We start from the raw sequence: 18,642 nt of genomic DNA, 5'->3' as shown, positions 1-18,642 counted from the left end.
CTCAAAAAATTATGATTTTGTCATTTAGGAGTTGTAGTTGCTGGGATTTATAGTTCACCTACAACCAAAGAGCATTCTGAACTCCACCAACAATGGTATTGAACCAAACTTGGCTCACAGGACTCCCATGACCTACAGAAAAGACTGGAAGAGTTTGGTGAGCACTGACCTTGAGTTTGGGACGGAAGTTTGAGCAGTCTTTCGCATGTATGTACAATATATTATATTATATTATATTATTAGTATGGCACAGGAGAGAATTCCCCTGCTTTCTGAGTGTTGCTCTTTATTTACTGTCCTAATTCTAGAGTTTTTTTAAATACTGGTAGCCAGATTTTGTTCGTTTTCATGGTTTCCCCCGTTCTGATGAAATTGTCCACATGCTTCTTATGGATTTCATTGGCTTCTCTGTGTAGTCTGACATGATGACTGAGGCATCTGCTTCTCCGGTTTTGTGGGATTCCTTCCGGCTTGTTCATCCTGAGGACGTGGAGGGGATCCTTGGGGCTGTGAGGGCAACCACATCAGCTCTGGACCCTTGCCCCTCTTGGCTAATTAAATTGGCCAGAGGTGGATTGATTGATTGGTTTGTTAATCATTAATGCATCGTTGGAGCAAGGGAATTTTCCATCTGGGCTGAAGCAGGCTGTGGTTAGACCACTCCTGAAAAAGACCTCCCTTGACTCCACGGTCATGACCAATCTCCAACCTCCCGTTTTTGGGCAAGGTGCTGGAGCGGGTGGTCGCCTCTCAGCTCCAGGGTTTCCTTGATGACATCAACTATCTGGACCAATCACAGTCTGGCTTTAGGCCTGGTCACGGCACCGAGATGGCTTTGGTCGCCTTGGGGGATGACCTCCGCAGGGAGCTGGACAGAGGGAGTGTGACCCTGATGGTTCTCTTGGACATCTCAGCGGCTTTTGATACCATCAATCATGGTATCCATCTGGGACGACCTCCGGGATGGGCCTTGGGGGTATGGCTTTGTCGTGGCCCCAGTCCTTCCTGGAGGGTTGATCCCAGGTGGTGAAGCTGGGAGACACCTGCTCAGACCCCTGGCCTTTGACCTGTGGGGTCCTGCAAGGTTCCATTCTGTCTCCCATGCTTTTCAACGTCTACATGAAAACACTGGGAGAGGTCATACGGAGTTTTGGAGTTGGGTACCACCTCTATGCAGATGACACTCAACTCTACTACTCTTTTCTACCTAACTCCAAGCCATTCTGTCTCCCATGCTTTTCAACATCTACATGAAACTGCTGGGAGAAGTCATTCGGAGTTTTGGAGTTGGGTGCCACCTCTATGCAGATGACACGGAACTCTACTACTCTTTTCCACCAAACTCCAAGGAAGCCCCTCGGGTGCTGGACGAGTGCCTGGCCACTGTGTCTATCTGGATGAGGAGGAACAAGCTGAAGATCAATCCCGACAAGACAGAGGTCCTCCTGGTCGATCGTAAACCGGATTGGGGTATAGGGTGGCAACCTGTGTTGGACGGGGTTGCACTCCCCCTGAAGTCACAGGTCCACAGCCTGGGGGTCCTCCTGGACTCATCACTTACGCTTGAGACTCAGGTGTCGGCGTCGCACAATTAAGACTCGTGTGCCAACTGCGACCGCACCTTGTGGATGGGATCCTCGAAGGGACTGGCTTGACCTTGAAGGAGCTCTGACATGGGAAGAGTCAGAAGCGACTGAACAAATAAACAACAATCTATATAAATAAAAATGCAATGTTCATTTGTGGGATTAACAGAACTCAAAAACCACTGGACGGATTGACATCAAATTTGGACACAAGACACCTCTCAGGCCAACGAGTGATCGTCACTCATAAAAACACTGAAAACACAGCGGAAGAGATTTAAAAAGCCAAAAAACCAAAAAATACATTATAACACATACACAAAACCACACACACACCACACACATATACTTAAAAAGCCAAAAATAAAAATACTAAGATACTTAAAAAGCCAAAAATAAAAATACATTACAATGCATGTGCAAAACCACATATATAAACATATACACAAATATACACACACACATATATATACCCACACAAAACACATATACACAGACTGGGCCACAGCAATTTGTGGCAGGGGACAGCTAGTATAACATAATAATATGAATTATATTCATATTATTATATGGACTATTGGCTATCCCTCCCAATTTGGTGTCGTCTGCAGACTTGATGAAGGCATGATCATCAAGTTTGCAGACGACACCAAATTGGGAGGGATAGCCAAGACTCCAGAGGACAGGAGCAGGATTCAAAACGATCTTGACAGATTAGAGAGATGATGGGCCAAAGCTAACAAAATGGAGTTCAACAGGGACAAATGCAAGATACTCCACTTTGGCAGGAAAAACGAAATGCAAAGAGACAGAATGGGGGATGATGATGCCTGGCTCGAGAGCAGTACGTGTGAAAAAGATCTCGGAGTCCACGTGGACAGCAAGTTAAACATGAGCCAGGAATGTGATGTGGCGGCAAAAAAAGCCAATGGGATTTTGTCCTGCATCAAGAGGAGCAATGTGTCTAGATCCAGGGAAGTCCTGCTCCCCATGCTCTATTCCGCTTTGGTTAGACCACTTTACCTGGAATATTGAGTCAAATTCTGGGCACCACAATTCAAGAGAGATATTGACAAGCTGGAATGTGTCCAGAGGAGAGCGGCTAAAATGATCAAGGGTCTGGAGAACAAGCCCTATGAGGAGTGGCTTAAGGAGCTGGGCATGTTTAGCCTGAAGAAGAGAAGGATGAGAGGAGATATGATGAGGGCCATGGATAAATATGTGAGAGGAAGCCACAGGGAGGAGGGAGAAGATCAAGGGTCTGAAGAACAAGCCCCTCTACGTGGGGTTGCCTTTGAAGACAGCCCGGAAGCTCCAATTAGTCCAACGTTCGGCAGCCATGATACTAACAGGAGCGGAGCGCAGGGAGCACACAACTCCTCTGCTGCACCAGCTCCACTAGCTGCCGATATGCTACCGGGCTCAATTCAAGGTGCTGGCGTTGGCCTTTAAAGCCCTAAACGGTTCTGGCCCAACTTATCTATCCGAACGTATCTCAGCCTATCAGCCTACCAGGACCCTAAGATCTTCTGGAGAGTCCCTGCTCTCTATCCCGCCGGCTTCACAAGTGCGGCTGGCGGGAACGAGAGACAGGGCCTTTTCTGTGGTGGCCCCTCGGCTTTGGAACACCCTCCCTATAGAGGTAAGATCAGCCTCCTCACTGATGGTGTTTCGGAAGAGATTGAAGACATGGATGTTTAAACAAGCATTCGGTTAATCCGTTGCTCGAACTTTGATGACTAAGTACTGGTAATCATGGACGACGAATTTTGGATTGTGATTTTTAGTTACGAGATGCTTGGGATTATTATTGGTGGCCCAATAATTTGTATTGTTTATGTGTTTTATGTTTTAAATTGAATACTGTTTTTTAATTGTTGTAAACCGCAATGAGTCGCCGACTTAGGCTGAGATATTAGCGGTATACAAGCATATAAAATAAATAAATAAATAAATAAATAAATAAAATATGAGGAGCGGCTTAAGGAGCTGGGCATGTTTAGCCTGAAGAAGAGAAGGCTGAGAGGAGATATGATAGCCATGTATAATAAATATGTGAGAGGAAGCCACAGGGAGGAGGAGGGAGCAAGTTTGCTTTCTGCTTCCCTGGAGACTAGGACGCAATAGGACAATGGCTTCAAACGACAAGAGAGGAGATTCCATCTGAACATGAGGAAGAACTTCCTGACTGTGAGAGCTGTTCAGCAGTGGAACTCTCTGCCCCAGAGTGTGGTGGAGGCTCCTTCTTTGGAAGCTCTTAAACAGAGGCTGGATGGCCATCTGTCAGGGGAGATTTGAATGCAACATTCCTGCTTCTTGGCAGAATGAGGTTGGACTGGATGATGGCCCAGGAGGTCTCTTCCAACTCTAGGATTCTATGATTGTATGTTCAGCAGTGGAACTCTCTGCCCCGGAGTGTGGTGGAGCCTCCTTCTTTGGAAGCTTTGAAACAGAGGCTGGATGTCCATCTGTCAGGGGTGATTTGAATGCAATATTCCTGCTTCTTGGCAGAATGGGGTTGGACTGGATGATGGCCCAGGAGGTCTCTTCCAACTCTAGGATTCTATGATTCTATGTTCAGCAGTGGAACTCTCTGCCCCGGAGTGTGGTGGAGCCTCCTTCTTTGGAAGCTTTTAAACAGAGGCTGGATGGCCATCTGTCAGGGGTGATTTGAATGCAATATTCCTGCTTCTTGGCAGAATGGGGTTGGACTGGATGATGGCCCAGGAGGTCTCTTCCAACTCTAGGATTCTATGATTCTATGTTCAGCAGTGGAACTCTCTGCCCCGGAGTGTGGTGGAGCCTCCTTCTTTGGAAGCTCTTAAACAGAGGCTGGATGGCCATCTGTCAGGGGAGATTTGAATGCAACATTCCTGCTTCTTGGCAGAATGAGGTTGGACTGGATGATGGCCCAGGAGGTCTCTTCCAACTCTAGGATTCTATGATTGTATGTTCAGCAGTGGAACTCTCTGCCCCGGAGTGTGGTGGAGGCTCCTTCTTTGGAAGCTCTTAAACAGAGGCTGGATGGCCATCTGTCAGGGGTGATTTGAATGCAATATTCCTGTTTCTTGGCAGAATGGGGTTGGACTGGATGATGGCCCAGAAGGTCTCTTCCAACTCTAGGATTCTATGATTCTATGTTCAGCAGTGGAACTCTCTGCCCCGGAGGGAGTGTGGTGGAGGCTCCTTCTTTGGAAGCTTTGAAACAGAGGCTGGATGTCCATCTGTCAGGGGTGATTTGAATGCAACATTCCTGCTTCTTGGCAGAATGGGGTTGGACTGGATGATGGCCCAGGAGGTCTCTCCCAACTCTAGGATTCTATGATTCTATGTTCAGCAGTGGAACTCTCTGCCCCTGTGGCTTCCTCTCACATATTTATACATGGCCCTCATCATATATTATATGATATATTTACATTTTATAACATAATATAAAATATGGAATGGAATGTAAAATATATTTTATATTAAAAAATAAAAAATATTACATCGTATTGAACATTACGTTTAATATTATATTAAATTAGAATATAATACAAAATATTAGTTTGTTATTGTTTTCCCCTCTGTATGGAAACTTTGGGAACTTCCTGCATGAGTTAGGCCTATTTCTGATAGATTTACAGGCGGGTGGGCTTTGTTGAGTTTTTGACCAATAGGAGACGGCCATGCGTTAAGTGATTGGAGCAAAGACCAATCTTTTCTGGGCTGAACCATTACATTAGCGGGCAATGAAATATTAGCTCAAAGAAGACAGAGGACACAACTCATGTCAGCGTCGACGCCATCCAACTCATTGAGTTTCCTTGTCAGGGAAAAATACTGATATCCTGTCTGTTTAGAAGCCGCTTCAGTGAGGAAATAGGATATTTCCCCTGTTTGCCCCCCTTCCCTACGAATTGGACTGCTCCTATGCCAAGTGGGCTGGTTTTGTCATACTTCGGACCAATAGAAGATGGCTATTTCTTAAGTGACAGGAGGAAAACCCAATCGGAGGAGACCCAGGCTCGCGTGCAAGGTGTGAAGGCGCAGCCGGAGGTGGGCGGGATTTGAGGCGCCATTCACCAATAGCAAGTCACGCCGACGTTGAGTGATTGGCGGAACGGCCAATCCCAGGCGCCTTAGGCTGCTGGAGAGGCGTGAGGGTGTGGAAGGGCGTCGTGAGGCGAGGCGACGCGCGTGTTCTTCAGAAGCGCTCGGCAGGGCTTTGGCCGCGTCAGAAAGACAGGTAAAGTCACCCCAACTACTCACAACGACAATATTTAGAAATATAATCCTATTAATAGAATTCCTGACTATTTAAAGAATCTGCCTCGTTTGCCTCAGGCTTCGAGGGCTGACTAGGCCCAAGCCACGCCCCTCCGCGGTGAAAGGGGCGGGGCTTGAAGGGTTTACCTCAAGAGAGAAGAAAAGGGGGGAAGAAGGAGGAAGGAGAAGAAAGTGGAGAAGAATAGAGGAGGAGAGGGAAAAGAAGGAGCGAAATAGAGGAAGAAGAGGGGAAAGGGGGGAAGGAAAGAAGAGAAGAGGAAGAAGGAGAGGAAGTAGAGGGGAGAAGAAGGAGAAGAAGAGGGAAAAGAAGAGAAGGAAAACGAAAGACTACAGGAGGAGGAGGAGGAAGAAGGTAAAGGAAAGAATAGAAGAGGAGGAAGAGGGGAAGAAGAGGGAAAAGAGGAGAAGGAAAAGAAAGACTTCAAGAGGAGGAAGAAGAGGCAAAAGAAGAAGGTACAGGAAAGAAGAGAGGAGGGGGAAAGGAAAAAGGGAAAGGAGGGAAAGGAAAGAATAGAAGAGGAGGAAGAAGAGGAAGAAAATAAGAGGAGAGAAAAAGAAGAGGGAAAACAGAAGGAAAACGAAAGGCTATAGGAAGAGGAAGAAGAGCGAAAAAAGAAGGTAAAGGGAAGAATAGAGGAGGGGAAGAAATAGAGGAAGAAGACGGAAAGGGGGAGAAGGAAAAGGAAAAGGAAGAACAGGTGGAGGAGGAAGAAGAAGGAGAGGAAGGAAAAGGAGAAGAATGGAGTAGTCTTTTAATTGGGTGTCTGGTTTTATTTTTAATTATGTAGTTGTGTTTTTAAATGATTTTATATTGTTTTAATATAGTAATATAATTCTCCTAACTCTTATCATTAAGGTGTGTGTGTGTGTGTGTGTGTGTATGTATATATATGTGTGTGTGTGTGTTTAAATTCCTGATGTGAGCTGCCCTGTGCCTCACACAAAAAGAAAGCCAGGCTGCAAATTAAGTAAATAAACTGACTTAGTTGTATGTGCCTATGAAAACTCCTGTTTTCCTTCTAGCAGTATCATGCATCCCACAAAAACGCCGCTCCCAGGCCGTGCTTCTAGCCATGGTTCTTCTCGTGACCATGCGCCTGGGGAGCCTGTATATTCCAGAGGACGGGCCTTCTTCTCAAGGGTCAGGGCGCAAGGGGAATCGGAGATGGTGCAACCAATCCCAGGACGTGAGCGGCAGGTAAATGTGAAATTTTTGCAATCATCATTTATGGTACAAATGTTTCATCTAGGACGGCTGTTATTTTGGTAGAGGCTGCTTCATTGGATATTTGATCACCATAATCAAATAGGGAAATACAGGCAATCACCAAGTTACGGTCATCGAACTGTAACGAGGAGTCCCCGGTGGCGCAGTGGGTCAAACCCCTGTGCCGGCAGGACTGAAGACTGACACGTCACAGGTTCGAATCCGGGGAGAGGCAGATGAGCTCCCTCTGTCAGCTCCAGCTCCTCGTGCGGGGACATGAGAGAAGCCTCCCACAGGGATGATAAAAACATCAATTCATCCGGGCAATGTCCCCTGGGCAACGTCCTTGCAGATGACTAATTCTCTCATACCAGAAGCGACTTGCAGTTTCTCAAGTCACTCCTGACACGACCAAAAAGTCATCCAACTTACACACGACTCACAATTAAGAACAGGGGTGAGACAATAGGAAGTGAAAGAAATCTACCCCTCAGAAGGGAAATCTATTTCTTGAAGAGTTATTATCATAGGGAAAAGGAGTCTCTAATGAAGTTTTATCTCCAATCTTTGTCTCCACAACAAGCCAAGTTTCCCAGAATCCAATTCTCACAGAAAGTGAGGCAAAATCTTCTGAATAGGGGCACAGACATCAAAGGGAACACCACAGAGGTGTTAACCTTTCCATGCGCTATCCAAAACACACACACTCACACACATACATATATAGAGAGACAGAAGTTACACTTACAGAATACTAGCTGTACTGGGCCACACATTGTTATGGCCCTTTCTGGTGAAATGGAAAGGAAAGAAAGAGCTTGTTTTTAATATATGTGATTTCAAAGGCTTGTGGGTATACAATATTTTTGTGTTCCATTGTCTGGCTTTCCACAGGGTTAAACTGATGCAACGACATCATTTAGAATTGCTGTTCCAGGGGGGTGGGGGGGAGGGTGGGGGTGATGGGTGATACATAACTAAGGAATGTATAAAATGTCATTTACGAAATAATTACTTTTGGAATAATGTATACTGAAATAAGTCCTGTATGGCAAAAGTTTGTTAAGTGTTGGGATGTATCAAATAAAAATTATTATTTTTGAATAATAATAATAATAATAATAATAACAATAATCCACTACATGGCTACCAGCCTCCTCCCAGTAGACTCAAATCAAGGAAAAGCTTTATGAGAACTACCACTCCTCTTGGCGTCCCTCCAGCAACAGCAAGGGTCTCCCTCTGGGCAGCTGAACCAGGACATCCCAGCTGTATGGCCCCCCACGAGGGTCTTCCTCCCGGGGCAAAGCAAGAATGGGCAACCTGGAAGTCCCTGAATAGGCTCAGAAGCGGAGTGGGCAGATCAAAAGACGACCTGGCAAAATGGCACGACCTAAAAGAACCCCATACCTTGTGTGACCATGTAGCAGAACAGACAACTCTGCGTCTGTATGCTTGTCCATTGTGCCCTGCCTCATGTACAGAAGAGGAATTGGTGGAGGCTACAGACAATGCCATTGCTGTTGCCCGTTTTTGGTCAAAAGATATTTAGCTGCCTGCACACCTTCTATTTTTTATCAGTTTTATACTAATTTATGCAATGCTTTTGATATGAAATAATCATAATCATAGGAACATGAAACACGAGAAGCATGAATCAGGGAAAGCCGGGCAAAGTGAAACAAAAAAGGGAAAGTATAAGCATTGTAATACCAGAGAAAACTGAGTAAAGTGGTCAGGAATTGGTACATTTTGAGTCAAACAATTACACAATGTTTTACCCAAGAAATGTAAGAAGAAATTAATTATTTTTTAAATGTTAGTAATTGTTAGTACTACTGTGAATAGTTACTAGGCAATTTTTAACATCTTTGCCTGATCCAGAATCCAGTAAAGCTCTGAAAGTTTGCTTGATTTATTCTGTGTATTTTAGTTGTCCAAATAAAGCTATCGCTATATTGTCGAAGGCTTTCATGGCTGGAATCAATGGGTTGTAGTAGGTTTTTTTGGGTTATATGGCCATGTTCTAGAGGCATTCTCTCCTGACGTTTTGCCTGTATCTTTGGCAAGCATCCTCAGAGGTTGTGAGGTCATTACCTCACAACCTCTGAGGATGCCTGTCACAGATGCAGGCGAAACGTCAGGAGAGAATGCCTCTAGAACATGGCCATATGGCCTGAAAAAAGCTACAACAACCCAAAGCTATCACTGTTTTGTGGATTTTTTAAAAAACTAATTTTCCAGCCAAAATATTATAGGGGATCTTAACAAACTTTTTGCCAAAATAAAGATAAATGTTTTTCACAACATTCCCTGCATCTACTAAACTAGTGATCTAATAAAACAAAAATATATCTTTAAAAATTGTGTTCCATTGTCTGTGCAGATATAGCGATTGGTTTGCCAACTAGAACACACAACATATAATTGTCCATGTGAGAAGCAATCCGTGTCTAGATGTAAACTGCACAATTCTAAAGATAGCCCCTGAGTGTAAATTATGTAGTATAGCATGCGTTGCTTTGATGTCCATTCACAGACGGACATTTACATTTTTATTTATATAAATTCCTGTTGCAAATTACAAACAAATTCAACTTAGGAACAAATTACAGAAATGCCTTTTTTTTCTACAAGCAAAAGCTAATGAAAATAACAGAAGATTGTTGAAGTTGCTCCCATGCTTCCTTTTTATTTGACCTAGCTACTCTTTTCTCATTTACATCTTATAGAAGTATCTGGATAAATTGTCCTTCACTTAATTTTTTTCTGGTTCTTTTTTTCAGACCAGATTTGTAGTTTTTATGCTTATCAAATGTGTTTGCAGCATTTTTCTGATTTTTTTTTTAAATGACTAAATGTCACATAAAAAGAAGGAAATTGAGAACATGGATAATTAAACTTTAGCTTTTAGAATACTTGGTGTTTGAATTCATTGGTTGTATTTTCTTCACAAATTAAGATTACTTAATCTAAATGCATACAGAAACCAATTGGATGAACTCTGGTAGAACACTTTTGCGTGAAAATTAGAAGTTACTTACGGAAGAAAACCTTTTTTTGGCAGAGAATATATTTTATGCTGCTATTTACTCTAAATGGAAAAGTACTTGTCAAAGTTCGAGGGATGGAAAACACTGCCTTTAAATTTTCTTCATTTACAAAATCCCAGTTCAGTTTTCTAGAGTGTACCTAAACTGGTTTTTAGCTTAACCAAGGCTCTGTGGCTTACTGGGCAATAGTTTGCTCTCTATTTTACTTCAGGAGTCTTCTGTGACTGCTACAACTCTATCCTCCATGTTCCAGGAACTTGGTTTTGAGATTCCTCCTACACCTGTTTTTGGTAAGTTAGTCCTGTGGCATTTAAACTTCTTTCTTATGTTTCTGTAATATTTCTCTTTGAATCTATATGAAGCACATTCTCTGCTTTTAAAAAAAACCCTCTTTGTTTAGGTCGAGGATTTTTAGGCCGAGGCATAGCAAGTGTGGACACCAAAGTGGTTGCAAAAGCGCAGGATGCACAGACACAGTTGAGAGCTGGTCCAGCTGGAGACAGCAAAGTGGAGGTGGCAGTTTGGGGCCGTGGCACGTGAGTAACGTGATTTTGTGGTGAATTTAAGATCTTCTGGGGAGGCCCTGTTCTCGGCCCTGCCATCTTCACAGGTTCGATGGTGGGGACAAGGGATAGGGCCTTCTCAGCGGTGGCCCCTCATTTGTGGAATGCCCTCCCCAGGGACATTAGATCAGCCCCACCCTCTTAACATTTCGCAAAAAATTAAAACCTGGCTATATGAGCAGGTCTTCCCAAACCTAGTGTAGCTATGAAACCCTGATCTCGGAATGGTTGGACAACGTGACTGGATAATGACTGGTAATGAAATGTGGAGGACTTATGGTTTTTATTGTGTTATTGATGTTAATTGTAATGAATTTTTTTACCTGTGTTAAATGTTTTTAATGTTTAAATTATATTTGTACTGTTGTGGGCATCGAATTGTGCCATTTTTTAAACCGCCATAAATCGCCCTTGGGCAGAGAATGGCGGTATAGAAGCGTAGTAAATAAATAGATAAATAGTGAAAGGCATGTGGTCATGATGACACATGACTAATTACATCTCTAACATGCCCCGTGTGAGGCTGCCTTTGAGACGTGTTTACCATATATACTCTCTGGGAACCTCTAGGTCCCCCAGTATCTAGGTCCTTTAGTTAATTCCTGCTGGAAATTGTCTATAGAAACCATAGAGACTCCTAGAGAGAACATATTAATCAAATGCACAAAAGTAAAATCCACAAATGTGGGAGGCGGGCTGTACTACTTCTACTACTAATAATATTTTCGGTTTGTGTTAATTTTTAGAAATAAACATGATTGGGATATGGGCTTCCCATCTAAGAACGCAGAGGGCTATTGTCTTTCAATTATGCTCAAATAAGTCATGAATGATTATATGTTTCACTGCTTGATCCAAGTTCGTTGACCATCTACAACAGGGGTCCTCAAACTTTTTAAACAGAGGGCCAGGTCAAAGTCCTTCAAACTGTTGGAGGGCTGGATTATAATTTGAAAAAAAGAAGAAGAATGAATTCCTATGCACGTTGCACACCTTATTTGTAGTGTAAAATACACTTAAAACAATACAATAATTAAAATGAAGAACAATTTTAACAAATATAAATTTATTAGTATTTCAGTGGGAAGTGTGGGTCTGCTTTTGGCTAATAAGATAGGATTATTGTTGTTGTGAGCTTTCAAGTCGTTTCAGACATAGGCTGACCCTGATCAAGGGCCGGGTAAATGACTTTGGAGGGCTGTATCTGGCCCCTGAGCCTTAGTTTGAGGACCCCTGATCTACAAGGAACATTCAGAGCCTGTGCATTTGCTGAAAGCATTCTGAGCATGCTCCGTAGCCCAATAAGTAGAAAAATGGAAAGAGAGCCAGCTATCAGCTAGTCCTTTTCTGCCTGTTCCATCTATAGTGTTGTCCTCATAATGCACTCCCCCCCCCCCCCGTCCTTAATGAAGGCTTAACTCCACTGTTTGTCCCTTATGAGCTCCTCCCTCACAAATACACTTTTCTACTATCGCATCCAGAGTTTTAGCATTTTCATCTTGAGCATTTGGTCCGCCCATTGTGTTCTATTTTTTTTATTATTTTGCAACTGTTTATTTTATTTTATTACTTTATGTATCTTATTGTGATGTAATTTTTCGTTGCTTTGTACTTTATTTTGTTGTGTTTTATTTTGTTGTGTTTCTCTTTGAATCTATATGAAGCACATTCTCTGCCTTGTGTTGTATTTTTGGGCTTGGCCTCATGTTAGCCACCCCGAGTCCCCTTTGGGGAGATGGTGGCGGGGTATAAATACAGATTATTATTATTATTATTATTATTATTATTATTATTATTGCATAGAAAAAGGGTGCAGTCATGAATTACTCAGACTCTTAAGCTTTGCTGTGTAGACATTGTTATGGAAAATAGATTTTTTTTGTCCTGATTGGTTCACTTGACATCTTAAATCATATTCAGAATTCCTTGTGATGGAGGAGGTGACATGGCGTCAGTGGGATATAGGAAGGCATCTGTGGGACCTGGCAGAACCTGTGTGATTCCTCCTGCTCCTAGCACAGTTCTGCAGCCAGCAGTATTGGAACAGCCCAGTCCAGAGGCTCCTACAGCCGTTTTCGATGAACACACAGAGAAAAGGTAAATGACACCTGATGGTATTTAGTTTGGGAATAATACTGGACTCATCACTGAGCCTGGAACCCCAGGTCTCGGTGGTGGCCAGGAGAGCTTTTGCATAACTAAACTTGTGTGCGAGCTGCGCCCGTTCCTTGGGAAGTCTGACTTGGCCACAGTGGTCCATGCTCTGGTTACATCCCATATAGACTACTGCAACTCTCTCTATGTGGGGTTGCCTTTGAAGACTGTTCGGAAGCTCCAAATGGTCCAACGAACGGCAGCCAGGTTGCTAACAGGAGCGGCGCCCAGGGAGCATACAATTCCTCTGTTGCGCCAGCTCCACTGGCTGCCAGTTTGCTACTGAGCACAATTGAAAGTGCTGGCTTTAGCCTATAAAGCCCTAAACGGTTCTGGCCCTGCTTACCTCTCCAAACGTATCTCTCCTTACGAACCCTCTAGGAATTTAAGATCTTCTGGGGAGGCCCTGCTCTCGGCCCTGCCATCTTCACAGGCTCGATTGGCGGGGCCTTCTCAGCGGTGGCCCCTCGGTTGTGGAATGCCCTCCCCAGGGACATTAGATCAGCTCCCACCCACTTAACGTTTTGCAAAAGAGTTAAAACCTGGCTATATGAACAGACCTTTCCAAATGCAGTGTAGCTATTAAACTCTGATCTCGGAACGGTTGGACAACGTGACTGGATAATGACTGGTAATGAAATGCGGAGGACTTATGGTTTTTATTGTGTTACTGATGTTAATTGTAATGAATTTTTACCTGTGTTAAATGTTTTTAACGTTTACATTATTTTTGTACTGTTGTGGGCATTGAATGGTGCTGTTTTGTAAACCGCCTTGAGTCGCCTTCAGGCTGAGAATGGCGGTATAGAAGCATAGTAAATAAATAAATAAATTTAAGGACAAATGACTCATTTCATTTTGTATTTGAAATAATAATAATAATAATAATAATAATACATCACACAGTCCTAAACGCTTGGGAAGTATTCGACTTGTGATTTTGTGATACTAAATCCAGGATATATATCTCATTTGCTGTGACATACTGTGTTTTTGTGTCAGTAAAATAATAATAATACTTTATTTATACCCCGCCCCATCTCCCAAAAAGAGACTCGGAGTGGCTGACAGTCATAAAATAAAACATGATTGATGATATAAACCAGGTAGATAACATATCAAAACAAAACAAAAAATAACACAAAACAACCGAAACATCAGTAAACAATTATATACAAAAATCAGGACATTTATAGTGAAAACGTCTTATGCATTTTGTATATTCAAGTGTTTTAGAAGCTGTGCCCTCCATACAAGAAAGAAAACTGGTAGAAACTATGGTTGTTTAGCATATAAGCCATTTGTAGGTTGCTCAGAGAAGTCTTTCAGGCACATTTCTGTTTGGAAGGCATTCAGAAGGTAGCGCCAGTGAGTTGTTTATTGATGTTTACTGATGGTTATTGATGTTAATTGCTTATTGTATTATTGTGTTAATTGTCTTTTAAATGGCTGTACGATGTTTGCATTGAATTTTTTGCCGCTACTTGTTGTTAACCTCTCTGAGTCGCCTAATTGGCTGAGAAGAGCGGTATACAAATAAAGTAAATAAAGTAAGTAAATAAATAATAAGCTGTTGTTCAGAAGATGACACTTAGGTCTAAATAAATATTGATTGGACTGGGCTGCATGATTGATTTGCCATACTGTGTCTTTCTCTTGAATTGAGGTCTTGGTAAACTCTTTCATGAATGTTGTCATCCATTTCAGAGAACCGTTAATGAAACAAGGCACAAAAGGAATAACAGCTCCATTGGCACTGAACGTAGTTAAAATCCACTGTCAGAATGATGCTGTGTATCAATATCACGTGACATTCAGGTAATAGTGCTTGAATTTTACATTCTTTGTGGCTTTTGATGGTTACGTTTTAAAAACAATAGTTTTGATCTGTAGCAATGGGTTTAATAGCTGGAGTTAGGCATAAACAATCAATGTCTCCTTTAAAAATCATACTAAGTTATTGATCTAATGAGGTGATCAATCTCAGTTATTTCTTCTGTATATTCCCATAAATATCAGTGGTTTATTCACTGATAAATGTTTATTCACTGATAAATGTTAAGTTTATCAGCCAAGGCCATTGTTTGTTTACTTGCAGTGGGATAGCAGTCCCTGTAACCTGTATATATTCATTTTACCACAGGCAGGCAATAAATAGATGGTTGATGTGTTGTCAAAGCCTTTCATGACCAGAATCACTGTGTTGCTGTGAGTTTTTCGGGCCATATGACCATGTTCCAGAAACCATGCTCCTGACTTTTCGCCCACATCTATGGCAGGCATCCTTAGAGGTTGAGGGCTCTGTTGGAAACTAGGCAAGTGGGGTTGATATATCTGTGGAATGATGTCCAGGGTGAGAGAAAGAACTCTTGTCTGTTGGAGGCAAGTGTGAATGTTTAAATTGGCCACCTTGATTAGCATTGATTGATTGATTGATTATCTAAGATCATCCGGGGAGGCCCTGCTCTTGCTTCCATCAACAGCACAGATGCGCCTGGCAGAGACGAGAGACAGGGCCTTCTCGGCTGTGGCTCCCCACCTATGGAACACACTCCCAAATGAGTTAAGATCTGCTCCCTCCTTCCTGGTTTTTAGAAAAAAAAAATCATGGTTTTGGGACCAGGCCTTTGGGCAGTAGAAGTAAATGTATGCAGCATTTCAGAAAGACAATGACTGGAATGGCGATTTGACGAACGAGACTGTTTTATTGTTTTAATGATTGTTTTATTGCTTGTGGATGCACTGTTTTTAACTTGATTTATGTCTAATTGCAGTGTATAATTGGAATTGTTTGTACAGGCATTGAATTTTGCCATTACTTATGTGTAAACCCGCTTTGAGTCCCCCTCAGGGTGAGAAAAGCGGTATACAAATACTGTAAACAAACAAACAAATAAATAAATAAATACATTTGATGGCTGGCCTCGGCTCCAACCTTCGGCCTCGGCTCCAACCTTCCTTGTCAGTGAAGACAGCAGATACCTTGCCTCTCCTATGGCATATTTAACATACTTAGAGGTTCCTATTCATCGGAGGGCTTTCACCCTGGCCCGATGCCACGCTCTCCCATCAGCTGTACTCGAGGGCCACTACCGGAAGATCCCTTTCCCAGAGAGACTCTGCCCCTGTGACTCGGGTCATGTGGAAACAATAGAACATGTGCTCCTTCAGTGTCCGTTCTACAGGGATACCCGTGCCAGGCTTATCTTACCCCTGATAGACAAGCACCCAGGCCATTCAGGACAATTTAATACCTCCCTGCTACTTGCGGATACTAATTCAGCTACAACCTACAATGTCGCAAAGTTCTGCGCAGCAGCAAAGTCAACTGTGTGTCCAGTAATCTTCCCTGAATCTACAATTTGGTGATGGATCTGGGCATTGTATGTTTTTACCCTGTTTCCCCTTCTGCTCCCTCACCCATATTGTGTTTTTAGTAGTTGTATTTATATTTTTAATGTACCAAACATGCCAGGTTTGTATGGAAATGTGACACTATTTCCTGTGCTGGTCAATGACCGAAATAAATGTTTTGATTTGATTTGACATTTGATGGCCTGACAGTTTTTAGGTGTGGCTTATTAGTGCCTGGGGGAATCCTTTGTTGAGAGGTGATTAGGTGTCCCTGATTGTTTCTTGTCTGGAGTTCCCCTGTGTTTGAGGGGTCTGTTGGAAACAAGGCTACCTCCAGCAGATAAGAGTTCTTTCTCCTACCCTGGAAATTCCACAGATACATAAACCTCACTTGCTTAGTTTCAACAGATCCCTGGACCTCTGAGAATGCCTGCCATAAATGTGGGTGAAACATCAGGAGGGAATGCTTCTGGAACGTGAAATTGATGGTTATTAATATGAGCAGTAGTAGGTTTCTAAAAACACTTGATATCATCAAATACTTGATACCATATATCCTGTAATTCTTCAAAGTAGATTTATCATTTTGTAACTTGTACTTATCTGTAGAATCCTTGTAAGGTGAATGGAAATGAAAACACATTTTCTAAGAAAAAGCATTTTTTGCTGGTAGTTTATGGCTCATAATTTGTTTTTGTGATTCTATGTATATATATATTCATTCAGGCCTGAGGTGGAATGCAAGACTATGCGGCTTGGAATGTTGAAGGAACATAAGTCTGTGACAGGAGACGTTACTGCATTTGATGGTTATATTCTCTACTTACCTCTCAGATTGCCTCCAGTAAGCCTTATAAAACTGCTCAAGTTTTCTAAAACCTTTCTAATTGTATATTTTATGCCACTCTCACCTGTCTAAGTTTACATATATAGGTTTTTCTGTGTTAGAGTTACAGTACACAAGAAAACTTCCTCATGTAATATCTTTGCAGTGCAGAAATGAAAAAAGATTTACCGTATATACTCGGGTATAAGCCTACCCGAATATAAGTCGAGGCACCTAATTTTAATCACAAAAAACTGGAAAAGCGTATTGACTCGAGTATAAGCCAAAGGTGGGAAATGTATCCACTATGGGTCAATTTCAAAATAAAAAGAGATACCAATAAAATTACATTAATTGAGGCTAAATGCTTCTGAATATTTACATAAAACTGTAATTTAAGGTAAGACTGCCCAACTCTTATTAAACCATTATTCTAACCTCCTTCAATGTAAATGTACTTATTATTAAAATAATAAATATAATAAAAATAATAGAATAAAATAATGAAAATGCAATAAAAACAGTAATAATAGAGTAAAACAATAAATGTAGTAAGAGTAGGGTAAAATATTGTAAATTTAATAATAATAATAATAATAATAATAATAATAATAAAATACATTAAAACAATAAATGTAATAATAATAATAGGGTAAAATACTGTAAATGTAATAATAATAATAATAATAAATAGATTAAAATAATAAATGTAATAATAATAATAATAGAGTAAAATACTGTAAACGTAATAATAATAATAGAGCAAAATAATAAATAGAATAATAGTTCAAAATAATGTAAATATAATAATAATAGAGTAAAATACTAAATGTAATAAAATAATACTAATAACAGAATAAAATAATGAAAATGCAATAAAAACAGTAATAATAGAGTAAAACAATAAATGTAGTAAGAATAGGGTAAAATATTGTAAATTTAATAATAATAATAATAATAATAATAATAAATACATTGAAACAATAAATGTAATAATAATAATAGGGTAAAATACTGTAAATGTAATAATAATACTACTACTACTAATAATAATAAATAGATTAAAATAATAAATGTAATAATAATAGGGTAAAATACTGTAAATGTAATAATAATAATAATAATAATAATAAATAGATTAAAATAATAAATGTAATAATAATAGGGTAAAATACTGTAAATGTAATAATAATAATAATAATAATAATAAATAGATTAAAATAATAAATGTAATAATAATAATAGAGTAAAATACTGTAAACGTAATAATAATAATAGAGCAAAATAATAAATAGAATAATAATAGTTCAAAGTAATGTAAATATAATAATAATAGAGCAAAATACTAAATGTAATAAAATAATACTAATAACAGAGTAAAAAGAATAAATAACCTTGATTCGAGTATAAGCTGAGGGGAACTTTTTCAGCCTAAAAAAGGGGCTGAAAAACTAGGCTTATACTCAAGTATATACAGTAAGTGTTGCTTATTCTGGAGTGTCATGGTGCTTATAACCAGTGTGTTAGACTTTTTAAATGTCGAAAAGAATGTTAACATGTAGATCCAAAAGTTTTAGGATGAAAACATACGGAGAAAAAATAGAACTTCCGTGTCTTCCAGTCGTTCATG

General features: G+C 40.8%; 1 protein-coding gene across 2 annotated transcripts in view; it reads left to right on the top strand.

Annotated features, from left to right (window-relative positions):
• Positions 1-5,726: 5,726 nt before the first annotated feature.
• PIWIL2 (piwi like RNA-mediated gene silencing 2) overlaps positions 5,727-18,642 on the top strand; it is a 60,280-nt gene continuing 47,364 nt past the window's right edge. The window contains exons 1-7 of one of the 2 annotated variants that reach the window (XM_067470621.1): positions 5,727-5,814; positions 6,882-7,053; positions 10,327-10,405; positions 10,516-10,651; positions 12,599-12,775; positions 14,540-14,650; positions 16,913-17,030. In XM_067470621.1, the coding sequence (XP_067326722.1) occupies positions 6,886-7,053; positions 10,327-10,405; positions 10,516-10,651; positions 12,599-12,775; positions 14,540-14,650; positions 16,913-17,030 (789 nt within the window). In that variant the 5' untranslated portion in view covers positions 5,727-5,814; positions 6,882-6,885. Of the gene's footprint in view, positions 5,815-6,878; positions 7,054-10,326; positions 10,406-10,515; positions 10,652-12,598; positions 12,776-14,539; positions 14,651-16,912; positions 17,031-18,642 lie in introns of both variants that reach the window. The other variant, XM_060787509.2, reaches the window with a different exon arrangement.

Source organism: Anolis sagrei, chromosome 7, assembly GCF_037176765.1.
Source record: "Anolis sagrei isolate rAnoSag1 chromosome 7, rAnoSag1.mat, whole genome shotgun sequence".
Classification (NCBI taxonomy): Eukaryota; Metazoa; Chordata; class Lepidosauria; order Squamata; family Dactyloidae; genus Anolis; species Anolis sagrei.
Note: the sequence above shows the minus strand (reverse complement) of the source record. Positions and strands in the feature narration are given on the sequence as shown.